Source organism: Manis javanica, chromosome 2 (assembly GCF_040802235.1).
Source record: "Manis javanica isolate MJ-LG chromosome 2, MJ_LKY, whole genome shotgun sequence".
In the NCBI taxonomy this organism is placed as follows: Eukaryota; Metazoa; Chordata; class Mammalia; order Pholidota; family Manidae; genus Manis; species Manis javanica.
The window spans coordinates 6102104-6121607 of NC_133157.1; the positions used below are offsets into that span (position 1 = coordinate 6102104).

The 19504-nt window shown below is 54.6% G+C and overlaps 1 protein-coding gene across 1 annotated transcript; it reads left to right on the top strand.

Annotated features, from left to right (window-relative positions):
* Positions 1 to 489: 489 nt before the first annotated feature.
* PTGES (prostaglandin E synthase) lies at positions 490 to 10994 on the top strand. Its single transcript, XM_017656570.3, has 3 exons — positions 490 to 748; positions 3829 to 3911; positions 9862 to 10994. Exons 1-3 carry the CDS (start codon positions 620 to 622, stop codon positions 10109 to 10111), a joined length of 462 nt encoding a protein of 153 aa, XP_017512059.2. The 5' UTR covers positions 490 to 619; the 3' UTR covers positions 10112 to 10994.
* Positions 10995 to 19504: the final 8510 nt, after the last annotated feature.

A 19504-nucleotide genomic window follows, 5' to 3' on the forward strand; every position in this document is an offset into this window, starting at 1 on the left:
CCACCGCCTCTCTCTCAGGAGGACCCTTGTGATTAAATTGGATTCACCCAGATAATCTAGGATAACCTCCCATTTCAAGAACTGTATTTAATCCCACCTGCAAAGTCCCTTTTGCCACGTACAAGGACACAATCATAGATAGGTTCTGGGGATTGGGACATGGACATCCCTGGGGTCCATTATTCAGCCTACTATAAATAGCAGTCACATCAGTATAAGCAGGGCTGTGGCTCACGTGTCCAGGCTGAGTGTAGGGGCAGAAGGCTCCGTTCTTGTGCCCACCACCTGCCCTGACCTTCAGGGAGGTGGGCACAGATCAGCAACATCTGCACCCGGTGGGGGTCCTGCCAGGTGCCCAGCTTTGTTGCGCCCCCAGAAGTCAGGCGTGGCTGTACACTCCCATTTTACAGATGAGGAAATTAGAAAGGGCTGAAGGATTTGCCAGGGAGGGGTGGTCCGGGCCAGGGGCGGGGCTGGGAGCACCTCCCGGCCCTCTGCCTTTCCCACCCGCCGGGAGTGGGAGGTGCCAAGGGCCGACAGGCCGCCTCTGGCTCTCCCCGCCTCCTCCCTGCTCTCCGAGGCTCGGCAAGCCCTCTCGTCCCCCAGAGCTCCCGCCGAGATGCCTGCCGCCGGCTTGGCGCTGGTGAGTGGCCAGGCGCTCCCCGCCTTCCTGCTCTGCAGCACGCTCCTGGTGCTCAAGATGTACGTGGTGGCTGTCATCACGGGCCAAGTGAGGCTCCGGAAGAAGGTACGTGTCGCCCCGGGGCACCCCAGCCCCGTGTGCGCGCTTGCTTCTCTCCCTGCCCTGCAGGAAGGTCTGGGGACGGGAAGCTTGACAAAGGTGTTTTCAGGGCCACAGTGTGAGTCCCCTTGGGACCTACGTGCCCCTTCTGGTCCTTTGCAGCGGCCCTGGGTTTCAGCAGGGCCCACAACTTCTTGCCCTCTGTTTTAAGAGCATTTACTCACTTGCCGTGCCACAAGGTAAGTTCTTGGTGTGTGAACGCTGCTCAGAGGGAAGCAGGTCCCAGAGGGTGGAGCAAGACAGCATACACACAGCCTGTCTGACCTGCCCGCCTCCCGGCACAGGAGATCTGATACTTGGGTGGAGTGGGAACTGGCGACACTGGAGCATGAGAATCCTTTCAGTGGAAATTCCCAACTCCATGGCAAGGTCGCTTCCCAACCCTCTGCAGCCTCTGGGGGCTCCTCCAGGCTTTGCTGGCGTTTTTGGGGAGGAATTTCTCCCATCAGTGAAAGCCCTGAGCCGAAATAACAATAAAGAGGCTGAGATCTGAGCTGTGATAGCGGTGGGCGGGACCGCCCATTCCAGTGACCCTCTGCGGGCTGGGTCTGCCAGCCGTCCTGCTAGATGCAGAGAGGCTGGGGGGTACCTGTTGATTATCCTCCTAGGTATTTCAGTAGAGGAACTGGTTCCAGAAATGGTGCCCCCTGGCCTCCTTTGTCCAGTTCAAAGGCAAGGTGAGGCTGGCTCTGATGTTGCATGGTGGATGGGCGCTGCAGAATGGGGCTCTTGCTCGGGAATTGGACTCAGCCCCTGTTGCAGGTACAGGCAGACTTGCAAGGCAAAGCAGCTCCCCAGGTAAAATGATACTCAGGGGCAGTGGCACATGGCACCTCTGCCTGCTCCCTGCCGTGGCCCATCCTGGCATGTGGGATGCACGCACCTGGCAGGGACAGCCATATTCACCCACTGAGTCCTTCCATGGAGCTGAATGGTTATCTCCACCTCAGCCCATATTCACCTGCTTTCCAGGTGAGGTGCCTGGGCTCAGACGGGACATTACCTGTGAAGGTCACACAGCTGGGTTTGAACCTGGTGTCCAGCTCCAGGGCCCACATCCTGTCTTGAAGCACCCATAAGGGTGAGGTAAAGGGCAGGGCTTTCATTCTGACCTGGACTGAGGGAAGGTCGAAGATAAACTGCCCTGTCAGCCTTTCTGCCCGGTCAGGGGCTGACCTTTTCTCAGGCTGTCCCCAAGGTGCTCCTACATCGACAAGTTTCCGCATTCTTTTGGAGTTAGCCAGAAGGAGCCGGGGGTGGGGGGTGGGGGCTTCACCCCAGGGGGCGGGGGCAGGCACTGAGGGTACTGGAGCTGCTCTGGCTCCTGCACCCCCCGCCTTGGACCCCGGGCAAGTCTTGGGTTCCTTGTCCATCACCTGGGGACAGTCACAGTTGAACCAGGAGAATTCAGGGCCTGTCACAGAGCAAATGCTCCCAATGATGGTTCTCATTCCTTACAAACAACTGGAATGAATGTGAAGGCAGCAGCTGCAGACAGTCAGGGGGAGCGCCTCCCGAGCCTGCCCCGCCCACCCCTGACCCCCCTTGCTCCAGCCACTGACGACAGGGGCCCTTCCGGTCTGCAGTGCAGCTCCTGGCCCGGCCAACTTGTATTCCAGTTCTATCTTCAAGGTGGACTGTGGACCCCAAAGACAGCTGCCTGCTAAATGTTAAGACCCTTTGAAGGGTTGATTGTCCAGACTCTGTGCAGGGCCATCAGAATTGGTGACTTATTGGAAATTCTGGGCCAGCAGAGAGGCATTCCGGGTGTGGGGGTCTCTGATTCTGACTGTGACAGGCATCAGGCCTGGCTGCATTCACCTCTGGGTGGAGCAGGGGCAGGCCCACTAGGTAGGACAAACCAGCGCTTGGAGACGTGTGTCACAAGGGCTCCTGGACAAGTGATTTAGAAAACCTGCTGAGATTCAGGGTTGCTGCGGGTTGGTGGGGCTGGCTTGCCCGCATGCCAGGGGGAGGTAGAGTTTAAGTGATAGGCGGCCTTCATGACCTGAAACTGACCTGGGGGCTCTTTGGTCCTCTAACCATTCAACAGGTGCTCTCTTTGTGCCACGTGTGTGCCTGAGGCCTCTCCAGTTCTCTCCTTTGCTCTTCACAGAACAGATGAGCTCCGTTCAATCCAGACTTCACAGATGAGGAAGCTGAGGCTCAGGGAAGTTCAGGAACCTATAGTCAGTCCTGCAACCTCATCCTAGATCTTTGTCTCCTGCTTCCTATGCTCCAGCCATGCTGGTTTTTTATTTTTCAAACATGCCCATCTTCTGACTACAGGGCCTTTGCACGTGCTGTTTCTTGGGCTGCGAATGCTGTTGCCCCAAGCCGCCCTTCATCTGGTTAATGTGGATGCACCCGTCAAGCCTCAGCTTTAGTCACTGCCTCAGAGAAGCCTTCTCTGAGCCTAGACTCAGTCAGGTCTCCTGTGAACATTCTCAAGGACAGCCTTGTCTTCTCTTAATAGTTACCCCCTGACCTTCCCTGGTTCCTAGGGAATTCTTCCATCAGTCTGTGAGTGTCACAAGAGCAAGGACAGGAAGGCCTTTGCTGCAGTCCTTTCTGGCTGCCGTAACAAAATACCATAGACTGGACAGCATATAAACATCAAAAATCTATTTCTCACAGTTCTGGAGGCTGGAAGTCCGAGATAAAGGCACCAGCAGATTCGGTGCCTGGTTCCTAGATGGCTGTCTTCTCGCTGTGTCCTCACCTGGTTAGAGGGAGAAGCGAGTGCTGTGGGGCCCGTTTGCGAGGACTCCACCTCGTGATGTAATCCCTTCCCAAAGGCCCCGCCTCCACATACATCCCACTGCGGTTAGGTTTCAACATAGGAATTTTCCGGGGATACAAACATTCAGCCCCTAGCAGCTGTGTCTGTGATGAGTCCCAGCGTTGGGCACCCAGCAGGAGCTCATCGACACTGGTGAATGGACGTGTGTGTGACTGTCTGCTGCGGACCCAGGCGACCAGGCCGTCCATCTCATGAACTGTAATTCTCAGCTGATGTATTTCAGGCTTTTGCCAACCCCGAGGATGCCATGAGACACGGAGGCCTCCAGTACTGCCGGAGTGACCAGGATGTGGATCGCTGCCTCAGGCAAGTAACTTTGGGCCTCTGCCTGGCCACGTCTGACCGCTTCTGAACACCTGGGATCAAAGGACAGGGAGCCAAGGTCTTTTGCCTTCCTGATCCCCTCGGGCTGTTTGAATTTATTCATTGACTTAATTCCTAATTAATTGTAGAAAAATAATATGTGCTCATGGCTCAGGATTACAAAATTAGAAAGGGATATTCAGTGAAAATTCAGTGTCCTTCTCACCTCAGACCCAGTTCTATTCTCTAGGCACAAATCCTGGTACCAGTGTCCCATGTACCTTTCTGGGTCACTTTCTGCACTTCCAAACACTTGCTCTGCTTTTTCATTTTTAGCCCCAAAAGACCACCCTTTGCCTACGAGTCAGCACTGTGCTTTTTCACATAACAGCAGAGACTGTTTCACATCCGCTCTAGAGGGGAGGCGCGCATCCTACTGGTGCATAGCATTTATTGCCATCACTCTGTTAGATGGATGATCCTTAATTTCTCTAACCTGTTTCCCTCCGATGGTCAGTGGGCTGTTCCTGGTCTTCTCTGTTATGCATAGTGCCTCAAACCTTCTTTCATTTTCATTTGTGTGTATATGTGAGCACAACTGCAGACTGCCATCAGATGGTAAGAAATACTGCCAAATGGTGCACAGTCCACTCCACTGCTGGTGTGAGAGATGGTCCGCTATGCCCCTGCCACTTCAATGTGGCCACTGTCGAATGGACACACTGCTAACGTAATAGTTGAAAATGCGTCTCCTTTGGTTTTACTTTGCATCTCTTTTATTCTGAGTGAAGCTGGACATCATTTCATCTGTTTAGCATCCCCCAGTCAATCAAAAACAATTTTTCTTATTATAAAAATCAGAACTACTCATTGCAGACAATTTGGGTAATGTTGAAAATACAGAGGAAAAGAGAAAAATCACTCACAATTCTAATCACTGTTCACATCTTCATCTAGCTCCTCTTTGTTTTTGATGTCTAAATATTTTTCATAAAATTAGGCATGCATGCTATACCCAATTGAGGGTTCCAAATTTTTCTTTTTCAGTTAACATTATTTCCGGAGCATTTTCATGACAGTAAATAGTACTCAAGAAATGATTCTTAAGAAATGGTTGTGTGAAATTCCATCAGAGTCTAGGCGTTCATTTCATGTAACTGGTCTCAATGTTGGACTTTTTGACAGTTTCCTTTCTGGCCTTTTAAACCAGTGAGCTGGAGACTGAGGAGGTGGCACTCCCAGGGGACGGGGTTGTCAGTGGTATTGGGTGGAGAGGTGGGGGGACAGGTAGCTGGACAGGGGTGAGACAGGAAACAGCCCTCATTTAGTCCTTGGCACATTCCTACAATCACAGGCAGAAATGGGTGGAATGCAACAGTATAAATAATGGAGATGCTTTTATTGAAAGAAGGTCTGTGGGTTTTTTTTTTATGGTTTTCTTGGCCATTGAAAATGACATATATACTTGTGGTTTTAAAAATTGCAGAAATGTGTAATGTAGGAAGTGAAATTCTTTGCAATTTCAGCCTTTCTAATACAACCACAGTCCTTTGTAGGAGGTCCTTCTGTCCATCCATCATCCATCATTTAACAAGCCCCTACTATGTGCAGCGCACTGCTAAGCACTAGTAGTATTTTAGTGAACTCAAGCCGTAATTACCTATATGTGAATCCATCCTTTGGACGCTAGCGCACCCTCAGCCCTGCTTGGCTTGCCTCTCCCGGGCGGTGCAGAAGGACAGGACGAGAAAGAAGGCCTCCATGACTGTGGACAGCCTGAACCCACTCACAGCAGCCACCGAGGGGGCGTGTTCGGTTTCTCTCAGGCTTTGCGGGTTCTAGGGAGCAAAGCTGACTTACGGTACAGGAGTGGTTACATGGGCTTACAAATGCTTGGTTTATTTGTACTGGCTGTCACCATGCCAGGGAGAGACAACAGACCCAGGTGGTGATGAGCTGTTTCCTCCCGCCCAGTACAATTTTTCTTTGGATCAAAGTGACCCTCCATTTATATAGTACTGATGCGCGAATGGTTGAAATTCAGTCCAGTGCTTTTTGAGCACTTCTTACCTAAGAATGTTTAATATCCATTCGTTGAGTATTCACCGGGGGCCCACCGTGCACCGGTGTTTATCAGGGACTCACCATGCCACACCCGGGTGTTCCTGGGCCTCCTCCTCCTGACTTCACATAACATCACGGGAACAAAGCTGAGAGTCACACATCCTGTCACCCACTACCAGAGAACTGGCTGGAGCCTGGAGGGGGGATGCCCTGGAAGCAAAAGTTAGTTAAATATTAGTGCAGAGTTTATAGTACAGTCAGGGTCACCCTTTTGCACAAACAGGAAAGCATTTAGGTCTTGGTTCTTGGAGGATAAATCTGCCTTGCAGATCGGCACATGCTGGAGTCAAAAAAAAGTTTCAAGGGAACTGGTGAAGCCCAGCCACCCGTCTTTCACGATGCCTACCCAGATGTCCTGGCTACGGGTGTTTGCGCCAAATTCCGAGTCCGTGTGTATGAAAAGAGCGCTGAAGGGTGTATGACAAAGTGGAAGACAAACACTTGCCGTATGCTGTGGAATGTTCCTGGCTATTTGGAGGGCGTAGACTTAATCTGAGTGAACAAATCTCAGCCCCACAAGTCCCTCAGACATTGAATGCACTCTTTCTGTGGCTGGTGAACGGAGGCCCAGAGAGGGAGAGAGACTTGCGAGGGGCCGTGAGCTCCTAAGCACCGCAGCAGAGCTGCAGGCTCCACACTGAGCCCTCCGTTTGTGGTTTTTTTCCTTTAGCCAAAGTGCCTGAGGGTGGTTGGGAGCCAGGCAAAACGGAGAGGGTGAAATGAGCTTTAACAGTTGTGTCCAGGACTGGGCTAGGGACGGTAGCGACGACAAGAGAAGACAGCTAAATCAGGATGCACCTCTGGTGTCGGGCAGGGTTCTGAGCACGCCACGGACACCAGCTATGGGGCTCGGCCCTCCCGCCAGAGTCCTGAGGAGGGTACTCTTATCTGTACAGGAAGAAACAGGCTGCCCCAGGCCGCCCAGATCACAGCGGCTGCAGGGTGGCCAAGCCCAGGCCGCCTGACACGCGGGCTCTGCCCCTAAATGCTCTCCCTCTGCACGAACTCCATTACCCTCTGTTCTATACCCATCTTTCAAACTGAGCAGCTATGATGTGTATCAAACCTGAATTCAAGGAAATCAGTGTGGCTGGGGAGGAGGGCTGGGGGAAGGGAATGTCCCTGCCAGGGGTGCCATGGGTAACTGTCGGTCTCCCTGTCCCCCACCGTCACCTGATGCGGCACAACGCAGCCTGTGTTGCAGTGTTGGCTGGTGTGGGGAGGGGGTGGGCAGGCCTGATGGGGCAGGAGGCCCGGCAAGTCCAGTCTAGTGGGAATTTGCTGCAGGTGACTTTTACCTCAAACGGTAGTTATTTTCGGAATGACACATTTTGCCCAGTTGGCTCCAGTACGTGCCTCCCTCCGTGTCTCCCAACTCGAGTCCTGGGGTTGGGGGAGCAGAACGGGTGTTTCGTCATCCCTGCTTTCCTCATGTCTCTCTTCCGGGGCACCACTTGCGGCTTGATGGAGGCCCCACTGTGGCTTGAGACATACGAGAGGGGGGGGAGGGAGGGCTGGGGCCAGAGCCCTAAGGCTCTCTTGGCCACCGGTCACCTCTCCGCCCTCACCGGTGAGGCCTCTGGTCCCAGGTGCTGGAGCTACGGGGGCGCTGGTTTTCCGCAGGGGCTGCCCCCTCCCTGTGCCAGCCTTGAACCCGGGTGCCCTCACCCCCGCTCTCTACCCTGTGTTTCCTGACTTCTTGCCCTCACCTGCTCTTTGGGGTTTGGCTGACAATTCTCTTCACAGCTTTCTAAAAACTGACTCACTCTGAAAATGTGAATATCTACTTTATGGAAAAGTATCTAAATGAATGGGTTTCACTGCTAATTATGCTTTCCCTGAAATTTTCAGATAAATACATAAGTATGGTAGAAATGCTCAACCAGGTGGCACCAACTCGTGGGTCACCTGTGGTAGGCAGACCACGTTCTGGGACACGCCAACTTAATCTAAAGTAGGTTTTCCAAAGGGCTTCCCTCTAATAGCATATGGTGGGATGTTGGGATAACAGCTCCATTTCCACAGGTTGGAGCAGTTTTAGAGGAATGCTTGCAGCCTCCTCCTTCATAACTAACAAGTAAGGGACTTGCTTGACTTGGGGGCTGGAGTGGCCCTGGTCGTCATGGCGCCCCCCTCCCTGCGGCCGGGATCTGGCCAGGGCCTGCCTGTCTCTGGCGTGGGCAGGAAGCAGCCTTTCCCCAACAGGGTGAGACCTGCCCTGTTACACACTTGCTTTCCTCGGGGCTGAGTCCCCGGGCTGAAACTTGGGAGGAAAGGAGAAGGCAGGCTCATGTTGGATCCAGGGTACAGGGACAGAGGCACCAACTGCAGTGCCCTGAGTTTGACCTACAACAGATCTGGGCCCTGCTGGGTTTATGGGGGATTTTGTACACTCAGATTGAATTCCACACTCCTTATCCTGCTCCACAAGGCCCCATTCCTACTATTATCCTGCCTTGCTCCGTCTTCTGCACCGCACTGCAGCCACACAGGTCATCTTCCTGTGTCTGTCTTGAACACACTATGCTCATTCCTACCTCAGGGCCTTAGCACATGCCAATCCCTCCCCCTGGAAAGTTCTTCCCCTGCATGGATGGCCCCTCTTCCTTCAGGCTTCAGCACAAACATCTCCTTCCCTGACCACACCCACCCTAGTCATGCTGTCGAGACCCCTACGGCATGAGCTTGCTGAGCACCCCAGGCCCTCTCCCTGCCCTGGCCCAGCCCAATTCCTTTTGGTCAGGCCCTTGCCTAAGGTGATCCTTGCAAGTGGGAGGGAAGAGGAGACTGCAGCAGGCCACCACACGGGCTCTGGGGCCGGGCCTGGCCTCTTGGTGTGCTATTGGTGACATGCATTCCAGCTGGAAGGACTTGGTTCCAGAACAGCCCCCGTGCCTCACACGTGCAGCCTGTCCTTAGAGAAGGTCCCGGCCCAGGCACTGGGTTCCTGTTTATTCTTTCAACATGCCCACTATGGCTTCCATTGCTTGCTCAGTCTCTAGTTTACGGGATTCAACCTTCCCATCCTCTGTAAAGGAAACTGCCCATTAGCAGGAGTCATGGAAAATGTGAACTGACTCTTAGCAGAAGTGGGTGAGTTTTCTTGGTCATTTATTTACAGCGGGGTTATACACAGCATACACACCCCCGTCCCACCCCACCACACATACTCACACACTTGGTTATTTTAAACAAAAAAAGAAGCGGGATAGTAGGGATGAAATGAGCTTCACCAGGGTTGGGCGGCTTCAGCAAGAGGAGGCTGTTGTCACTATCTCTGAAATGGGGTGGGGGGCCCCTCATATTTAGGGACAGAATAAGGCAGAGCCAGGCCTGGGTTTCAGGTGCATGCTCCAAGCTCTAAGGCCATGCACTCAGGAAGGCCCAGGCCCCTGCATTCGGAAGGAGGGTGGCCTCAGAGAAGCCCTGCCTTGGGGACACAGGGCACCTGCTCTAGTCAGACCCAGGCTCCACCCAACTGTCCACCTCTGGAGCCCACTTTTCCCGCCTGGTGTCCAGAGCTAGAGGGGAAGACGGGGGAGGGCATGGCGGGGCCAGGTCCTGGTGAGCCCTGGGCTTGGCAAGAAAACCCCAGCCAGTAGTCCCCCCAGGGCTCCTAGCCCATTAACAGCTTCTCAGCTGCTGGCAGGCGTTATCTTGGAGACACTGTCCCTCCTGCCTCTGTGGTATCATCTTGTCCTGGCCATAAACCGACTTCAGACTGTCTCCCCTGAGATGATCCCCAGGGATGTGGGCCTTTCAGGGCAGGGGGCCCCAGCTTCTGCGACACTCCCAAAACCTGGCTGACCGCACCCCTTTGCCTTCCCAGGGCTCACCGGAATGACATGGAGACCATCTACCCCTTCCTGTTCCTGGGCCTCGTCTACTCCTTCCTGGGACCTAACCCTTTTGTTGCCCGGATGCACTTCCTTGTTTTCTTCCTGGGCCGCGTGGTCCACACGGTGGCCTACCTGGGGAAGCTGCGGGCGCCTACCCGCTCGCTGGCCTACACCGTGGCCCAGCTCCCCTGCGCCTCCATGGCCCTACAGATCATCTGGGAGGCAGCCCACCACCTGTGACCAGCAGCTGACACCTCCTGGGATGCTAGCCCACTGCCCACGAGCCACCAGGGCTGTGCCTGGAGGACCAGACAGTCCTTTCCAGATTGTGATAGTCCCTGGGGACTGGTTTCCTGGCCTCCTGCTGTGTGTGAGATCCTGGGCCCAGTGGGACCCTTGAGTGTTTGCTTGTGTGTGTGTGTGCCCCTTGGATTCCTGGGTAAAGTGGCCAATTGGAGTTATTTAGAATCAAATTGTCAAGATCGGTAGAAAATCTTCCCAAAACGAGCATAAAAAGCATTACTTTTTTATACCCAAGTACAGGAAGAGCACGGGAGACTCCGTCCTGACCTGGCTGGCCATCCGGGTGCAGGGCCTTTCAGGCGCTCCCAGAGATTCTGCTTCGGGGGAGCTGGGAATCTACATTTTTAGAAGTTGCCCTCAGCGTCCCAGGGGTGGCCAGGCCTCGGAGCCAGGGCAGCTCCCTCTAGAGGCAGGGCCCAGGACAGGTCGGGTGTGAGGATGTGATTTTGCAGTTTCTTTTATGCAGGGAGTTTCTCGAGGTAGGAGGCTGGGGTCACGCTCCTTTGTGCCCTGTTGACACTGCCTGTGCTGGGTCCTCACTCCCTGGCAGGATCCTTCCTCCTCGGCACAGGTACAGGTGGAGGGGCCCACGGGAAGGATGGCCTTCTCTTCCCAAGGTTTAGTCACTCTGAAGGGCAGTAAATCAAGGACCTGTGGGCTTCGAAGGAACGACCTCTAAAAGGAACATTCTAGACCTCAGATGTGCACCCTTGTGGGGAATCCATGTGTATGTATGTATGTGAGTGAGTGAGTGTGTCTCCTGGACTTGATATAAGGCATGTATGGCTTTAATCATTAAATGGAGTGTGTGACCAGCTTTGCCCACCGCCTCACAGCCTCCTGGCTGCTCGTTCCTCGTGACCATCGCTGCCCAAGCTGGCCTGAAGCCCCGGCTCACTGTACATTTTTAGTGGCGTGTGTCGGGTCAAACTGCCAGGGCACTGTCGCTGGCAAACACACACACACACACACCCTGACCGGGCGTTAAGTCAGGTGGCAAGCGAGCAGGCTGCTCTGAGGCCCACTCCCACCTCCTAGAGGCTCCAACAGGCGGACCCCCTGAAGCGCACGGCGCTGTTCTAACTAATGCCTCACTTTCCCAAACCCTCTGCCAGAACTGCCCCTCTTCTCCATGATCTTGGGAAGCCCTCTTACGTCTGGGCACGCCCCCCTCCCGTCACCCCGAAGCCTCTGAACTGCCACCGCAGAATGACGGACCTGAGAGTGGGCGCTTCCCAGCAGGCCTCGTCAGAAACCCAGCTGGCTCCTGCCCAGACCCCTTACCGGCAGGGTGTGGACGACACTGTCCCCTGGTGGTGAAATGACCCGCAGTTTTTGGGCCGCAGCTGCACATCTAGAAACAGGAAGCGGCGGATCACGTTTTGAACACCCACTGTTTGCTGAGCATTAGTGGGCGCGGTTTTTTGTTTTTATTTTTCACTTGATCCTTAAGCTGATCCCAAGAGGGAGGTGCTTTTTGATGAGGGAAGAAAGGCTCCTAGAGGAGAGGTGACTTGCCCAGCATCCCTGAGCTGGGAGGTGGTAAGGCTGGAGCAGACCAGGGTATGTTTATATTCTAATTTTTTGTATTGTGCTATTTTCCCTCCTGGGAAAGAGGGTCTGAGAGGGCACAGCGCCCAGCTCAGGCCTGGGTGAGGAGGGCATCTGACACCTGTGGGGAGCTGTGGGCCTGGGACCTGGATGAAGGCGGGCAGCCAGAGAATGAACCCTTTGTGTACAGCCCCGTCACTCACTCACCTGTAGGACCTCCTGGGATGCTGTGCTGCGCAGGGACAGCAACGGGTGGGGGTGGGGGCGAGCCCTCCAACCCCTACTGGGGAGGGGCTTCCTGGGGGAGGAGGCAACTCACATGAGATGGGGGTAAATCAGACTGGTTTTGGGAGAGATTTCCAAGCTGAGGAAATTGAGGTGCAAAGGCGAGCTCAGCCTCCTGGAGTCCTGTAGCTGGGAAGAGAGAGGGGTGGAGGAGGAGGGAAGGTAGGGAGGTGGGGAATGAGGCCAAAGGTTTTGTCAGCAGCAAGGGTCTTGAGACTTTTGGGGCCTTGCTGGGAAGCTTGCAGGGGCCAAACGGGCAGGATTGGTGCATTTGGTTCTGTGCGCAGAGAGGACCTCTGAGAAGGCTGTGTGAAGGGCACTGGGGTGGGTAGACAGCAGAGCAGTGGCCCTTGCTTCCTGAGTGGTGTGGACAGTGCCCTGACCCCCCACCCAGGAGCTGGGGGTCCAAGGGAGAGGCAGCTGAGGGCTGAGGGTAGGGAAGGGTCAACCTGGGTTGTTGTCCAGGGGCCTCTGGCAGGAGCCAGCAACTTTTCCAGATGAGAAGTGGGCCCCGGGTTCTCTGCTCCTGCCTCCCCACCCCCCGCCCCACCCTCCAGAATGGGGAAGGGCCCGGAGTGCCTCGGGCAGCAGCTGCCCCGCCCAAGCCCTGGAAACCCGGTGGCATCTCCTGGGCTGCAGTGTGAGCAGAGCAGAGGCCCCCCCACCTCCCCCAAAGCCGTCTCTGGGCCAAGCAGGAGCTGACTTCAGGGGTGTCCTGACCCCGTGCCTTCCTCCAGAGCATGTTCCGCCTCTGCTCCACCTTGGGCCGGCCCTCTGGGGCTGCCTCCGCCTCCTGACGGGGGTTGGGGGCTGTGAGGTGTGGGCATTGCAGTGGGACGTGGTGCTGAGGGGCAGCCTGGGGTACCCGGAGCTGCAGCCTCCGGGCGGCAGGCAGGACTTCTGGGCTGAACCCACCCTGGGAAGCTGGAGCTGCACCTCGTTAGGGCCTTTGTCAGTGGGCAGCTCTGCCTGGGCTCTCAGTGAGGAGGCAAGGCGAGAACCAGGCTGGGGCACCATCCAGACCCCAGATCAGGGTGCCGGGCTGTGGGCAGGGGCCCCTGCCTCACTCTGTTGCCAATTTGGTCTAATGCCGTAGAAACTTCACCCCCTCCCCAGTACACATACTTTCTAAGGGGGGCCCCAGACAGGTGAGACAGGTAAGAGTCCACCTGGGCCCCGCAGTCTCCCATGAGGGGCCCTCGGAAGAACCCCTGGCACTCCCTCACCCACTGCCTTTCTGGGCTCTGAGAGCTTGCTTCCCTGTTGTGTGGGGGGTGGGCAGGAACAGGCAAAGGGCAGGGAGAGGGGCCTGTGCCCACGGTCCTGGAGGCCCGGGCAAGCTGGGGGCCCCGGGGGAGGCAGAGTCCAGCTCCCACAGAATCTAGGGAATCCTGGGGCCTCTGGGTGTGTCCCTGGGGGGCTGCCACCCTCAGAGTCGGCTTCCAGGCTGGCCAGGTTGGAAAGAGCAACCCTTCTAAGTCCGGGTGGGCCGGGCCTTGGGCAGCCACAGAAGGGGGGTCTGTCGCCGCTGGTGGGAATCCAGCCAGGCTTCCCAGGAGAGGCAACATTTACATTGGAACCTAAAAGGTGGATGGGATTTTAAAAAATCATTAATTATATGTACAGGTAATGGCCAATGTAAAAGGTTTAGAAACTACAGGAAAGTGCAAAGAAGGAAATAGAAACCCCACACTCCCACATACAGAGGCTGTCTTGGGTCACACTGGATTCTCTGGGACATTTCTTTGTGCACATTGCCTTGAGGGCCTGGGTCATGGCAACAGCCTCCTGACTGGACACCGGTGCCTGCCCTCAGCTCCCACGGCCCCCTCCCCACCCAGAACCAGAGGCTTCTCCTGTGTGCCAAGCCCCTCGGGTGGCTTCTACCCCACTCAGAGGAGGGCTGCATTCTCACGAGGCTGGCAAGGCCCTATGCCATCTTCCTAGCTTCTTCGGAATAGGGATTTGTTCCATGCTGTTCCATGCTGCGCCTGTGTCCCCAGGTCTTAGAAGGGTGCTGGATCCCAGGGCATTTCCACTGAGCAAATGAATGGTGTGTAAAATGACTGTGTGTGTGCACGTGTGCACATAAGAGTATAGACACAGGCATTCAGGATTGCTTATATCCAAGATAGAATTCCACCACAAAAAATATTTATTGAGGGTTTCTTGGCATAGGGGAGAGGTCAGTGTGTCACAGATGTGGGTAGCATCTGTGCTCGTAGCAACACCTTGAACTGGCTCTTTTTGCTTGAGATTTTCCTTAATAATACATCTGCACTTCTTCCCAGGGCTTCCGATGGTCAATAGCCTGAATTTTACCAGCTCCCTGGCTTCCATCATCCTGAATAACTTCATCATTTATTTACTCTGCCCTTGTTGTTGATAATTCATTTTCCAGGCCACATCAGCATAAACATAAATCTCTGGGCACATCCATTCTTTAAGGTGAATTTCTATAAGTAAAATTACTTGGCCAAAAGGCATGCCTGTGTTTGTGGTGTATATCGCCCTTCACAAAAAGGTGATTCCAATTTGGACAGGATTTTATAAAGAGTTTTGTCAATTTTTACTACACAAGCCAAGGACATTTACAAGGGTATATGTAAAGAATAGATACCACCCATGATCCCACATCCCTGAGGAAAGTCACTATTCATATCATAGTTTATGGCTTTCAGATTTTTGTACTATGCATTTTTACATACAGTTGCGCCCTTTATGTAACATGCATGATATATTTGTATATCTATGCAATTAAGTGTATGGTATTTATATTATTCATGTATCCATCTCCAAAAGAGTGATTGACTGTGAGATAGGTTGTGTTTCCTCACCGCTACTCCCTGGAGAACCTGCCGCCTAGCCGCCCACAGACAGTGGCTGCCCCTCTCCGTCTCTGCACCAGCCAAGATTTTGAGCGGCTTCACTTTTTGAAGTTTGAATTATGAAAACAATAGGAGTTTATTTTTTCCAAATACGAAGTTCCAACATCGGATGATTCTTTTCCAAAGGACACACATCTCCCCAGACATGTGGATGCATCTGCTGACTGTCTAGAATGCAATTGGGTTTTGTAAAAAGTTGACACTACAGCATAAGCCTGGTTGGTACGGGTTTTCTCCCACGGAGGGCTGGGTGGAGAGGATGCTGCCAGCGGGTGTACCGTGGGAGGAAGGAGCGTGGTGGGGAGAAGGGACGGAGTTGCCAGGATGGTCTGAGGAATCTGGGGTAGGGGACAAACCGGAGCAGGGCTCCATGATGGAGCCTTAAACTTCACTGGAGGGCCCTGGGGAGCCACAGGAGGCTTTAGGCAGGGGAGGGATATGAGCAAGTCTGTTTTTGAGCAATGAATTAATTGCCCTAAATTAATTAATTTAGGGCAATTAATCTGTGGGCTTGTGCAAAATGGCCTGAAAGGAGGTAAGACAGGAGGCTGTCACTGTGGCCTGGCAGGTAATTTGAGCAGAGGCTTCATGTCTCCTCCGTAGTGGGCCTGGGGGTTCTTTACACGGACCATGGGCAGAGGAAGGCCAAATTCCAGGTGGACTTCCAAGCGCCATCTCCAGTTGTCACGGTTTTCTATGCTGTGTAACAAGTTTCCGCAAACATGGCAGCTTAAAACAACACCCATTTGTGTTCTTACAATTTCTGTAGGTCCTCTGTTTGGGGTCTCCCAGGCTGCAGTCAAGAGGGCCTCCGGGCTGAGGTCTCGCCTGGAACTCTGTCCTCTTCTAAGCTCATGCAGTTTGTAGGCAGAATTGACTCCTTCCAGCGGTTGGGCAGGGCCCCCAGCTGCCGGGGCCACTCCCTCGTCCCAGCACAGCGGCAGGAGCGCGTCTCTGTTTTGAATCTCTTCTTCCAGAGAAGACCTGAACTCTCTGAGGGCTCACGTGGTTTTAGGCCCGGCCCACCCAGGAGAATCTCCCTTTTGATTAAATCAAAGTCAGTTGGTGCAGGGGCCTTAATTACATCTGCGAAACCTCTTAATCTTTGCCATATTCTCCTGATTTCAAGGGGTCGCCCCCTGACTCCTCACATCCCAAGCTCAGTCCATTCCTACCTCTAAGATGCAAACTAAGAGCTAAGAAACTCTCAAAACACACCCTGGCCGGCACTTGCTGTATAGAAGGGAGTTACTGATAATCACAAAACTTCAAGACTGGCAGGACTGAGGTTGGAACAGCAGTGAAGGAAGAGCTTTGCATGGGGGCCACTCCCTGACCAACAGGTACTGAAAAGATGTGTCTAGAGACTTAAAAGGGATGAAAGCACATTTTTGTCCTCAAAGAGGTCCTTGTGTGGTTGAGGTTATTACATTGGCCTGTTTATAAGGTTATTAGCCACATTACAGAAAATATAGAGACAAGTATAGGTTGTGAGCCACTATAAAATTTAAGCTATTTACATTTTGGTTTGTGTCTCCCCAGATTTTTTACAAAGTGTGTATGAACTGCCCCAGGTTGGCTTGCCCCCCATTTTGGACTGGCTCTTAAAGTTAAGGGTTTAGCGCTGGGGTTATGGGGTGAAAGCCTGTGAACACTCTCATGGCTGTGGGTACATTTTCCAGAAGGCCTGTGCTAACTTCTACGCTGTGACCCCTGCTGGCGACTTGGGGTGTGCTAGTTCGTCTCTCAAGAGAAGGCTGGGTCAGGAGCCAGCGACCATCCTGTGAGGCGGCCTCCGTCATTACCCCCATTTTACAGAGGAGGACACTGAGGTCCAGAGAAGTCCCTTGCCCAAGGCAAAACTCTGGCCTTTATTTCTCAGGTGTGGGGTTTTGCAAGAGCCAGACTGCCTTTCCTTCAATTTCTCTCTTTGTCTCTCTCAACTCAAAATTCCTTTATTTCAAACAAAAAATAGAAGCAGATATACGCAGCGCCCTCCCACAAGCTTGTTTGGCAGACGGGCGAAGGGAGGCAGAGAGAGGAGGAATCCAAATTCTCCTGCCTGGGATAGGCCTCTGGTACCTCATCCTCGTGGAAAATGGTACCCTGGGACGGGTGCCCATGAGTTGCCCGCGCAAGCCTGCAATTAGGGCCACACTAGTGACAGCAGTGTTTGAATATATTTTCTTTCACAGGGAGGGCCGCCGTGCTCTCCCCCTCAGCTCCCTGGAGCACCATGTGTAAACGATTAAGCTGGTTTGTTTTTTCTAGAGCGATTGGGAGGAAGTGACATTGACATCCTTGCTGCCTGACAGCAGGGCCAGCGCCTCCGTGGGAACCAGGCCCCAGCTTTTTCCGAAGCTGGCGTTCCTGGGACCCGTCTTCCAGGCTCCAGCTGGGGCCCGCCCCGCCCCGGTGTGACCCTGTCTCTGTGCAGGCAGCCCCAGCCTGGTGATGCTTCACGGCACCCCCCTTCGGATCGAAATCAGCCAGTGAGCCTGCCTCAGCTCTGGAACCTGGGGCCTGAGTGGGTCTGTCCACTCGCCCACTCCCAGTTCAGTGCCCAGGAGGGCACGGTTCTGGGCCCCAAGGGTCCTTTGCTGGTGCAGATCCCCCAGGTGGTGAGGAGACGGGAAGCTTCCCGGGAGGGAGGACCCTGCTCAGACCCAGTTGGCCCCACTTTTGTCTTGGGGGAAGGGCAGGCCAATGGCTTCCAACACCTCTACCAGGCAGGTTCTACTTCTGGGCACTTCCTCCTGCCAGGCACTTCCATGTGTCTAAGCCAAATCCTGGCCTCCTGGCCTCCCCCTTCTGGAAGCCTGAGCCCATCACCTCATCAACCCCTGCCCCTGCTATGTCTGGGACACTTCTGTCCCTGTCTGGTCCAGACAGCTACCCCTCCTGCCTGGACATCTTCCCTGGCCTCTGCAGAAGTCTGTCTGCCTCCACTCTTAGCCCTATGCTCCCTCCTCCGCACAGCCCATGGCAGGGGTCCTGCCACCCAGCAAACCCCCTTCGTGGCTCCCCACTGCCAGGGTGACATCCAGACTCCTAGATCTAGCCACACAAGCCCCACCTGAGCCAGCCCCTGCTTCTCTCCACCTTCATCTGTGCCAGGAGATCCAGCCGGGGAAATGCCCCCACTGGCCCAGAGAGACAGCCTCTGGCTTGCCCCAGGGCCCTCACACATGCTGCCCCCTTAACTGGAACTGCTGTTCGCCTTCCCCTCTGGGTGATGGGCTCTTCATCCTCATGGGACACCTCATCCGGAAAGCCTGCCCTGGTGCCTTAGACCAGGTTTGAGCCCCCTGCACCTGGTATGGCCGCTACAGCCAGAGACCCTGTATCAGTTCTCTGCTCTCTCCTCAGGGCCCATGGCAGGGCCCTGGCACACAGCAAATGTTTCATGATATTTGTTCAGTGCATGAATGGCGAATGGGGGCCCAGAAATCACTCATCCAAGGCAGAGGTCAAACAGAAAAAAACACAGCTCTGGCTGCACCACCCCCAGCCTCCAACCAGGGCCCAGGTCTGCCCCATGCTCTGGCCCCGGTGGGCAGGTGGGCCTGGGCCAGCTCAGGACAGCAGCACAGAGCCCTCCCCATGCCTTCAGGGGTGCCTGTGCCTCCCTCCACCTTCCCAGGGCCCCACACTCTCCTGTGACCAGAGTCCCAACCGTCCAGCCACAAGAAGTCACACAGTGAGTGTCCCAGGCATGTTTGCACATCCGAAGGGGGCAAAGCTCAACCCACAAGAACCCCATTTTCATGGTGGAATTCCAAGTGGAGCAGGGGAGGAATATCGGGGTGAATTAGAGAGTTGGGAGGGGTCCCCACCCCACTCATGGGTATGGTAACCATAACTTCTACAACAAAAAATAGGGACCACCCTTGTGCAAGGCTTGTCATGTGGCTTTGACCTGTTCCAAGTCCTCTAGATGTAGGCTGGGGGTGGGGTGGCTGGTACTCTGGGGACACTTTGATGGGGGGGTGGGCGGGGCAGACGGGCAGAGGTCCAGCCTCTTAACTCCACTTAGGCTGCCCCTCCCGAAGGCTGATCATCTCACGCACTGGGGGCCGGGGATGCTGTCCTACTTCCTGGGGGCTGGCTGAGCTTACTTTTAGCAGAAGTGATCTCTTATCTTCCCTGGAGGGTGTGCCCATCAGAAGGCATGGCATGCGGCCACGCAGAGGGGGCTAGCTTCAGACCAGTCTCGCCCCACAGTTCTCTGCAGGTGCCTTATGATATCATTGGGTGGTGGCACGTGTCCTTTGTTACCCCCAGTTTTCTGCAAAAGGGTGGGTTGAGGACTGGGGAGAAGGTCTCCTGGTGGCCTTGGCTATTAGGACCACTCCTCTGTCCCGTAAGCCCACCTGGGACCCCCACTTTCTGGGCCATTTGTCCAGGCCCCTCCACAGTCAAATATGCAGAGGGGTGCCACAACTTCTATATGCCCAGAGACAAGGATTTAATTCCAGTATCTGCCACACACCGCCTGGCAGTCCAGGAATCCATAGCCACCACCCTGCCTCCCACCACAGGGCAGAGGAGACACTCGCTGCCCACGGGAAGCAGTCCTGCCCAGAATAACACAGAAGGGTCTTTC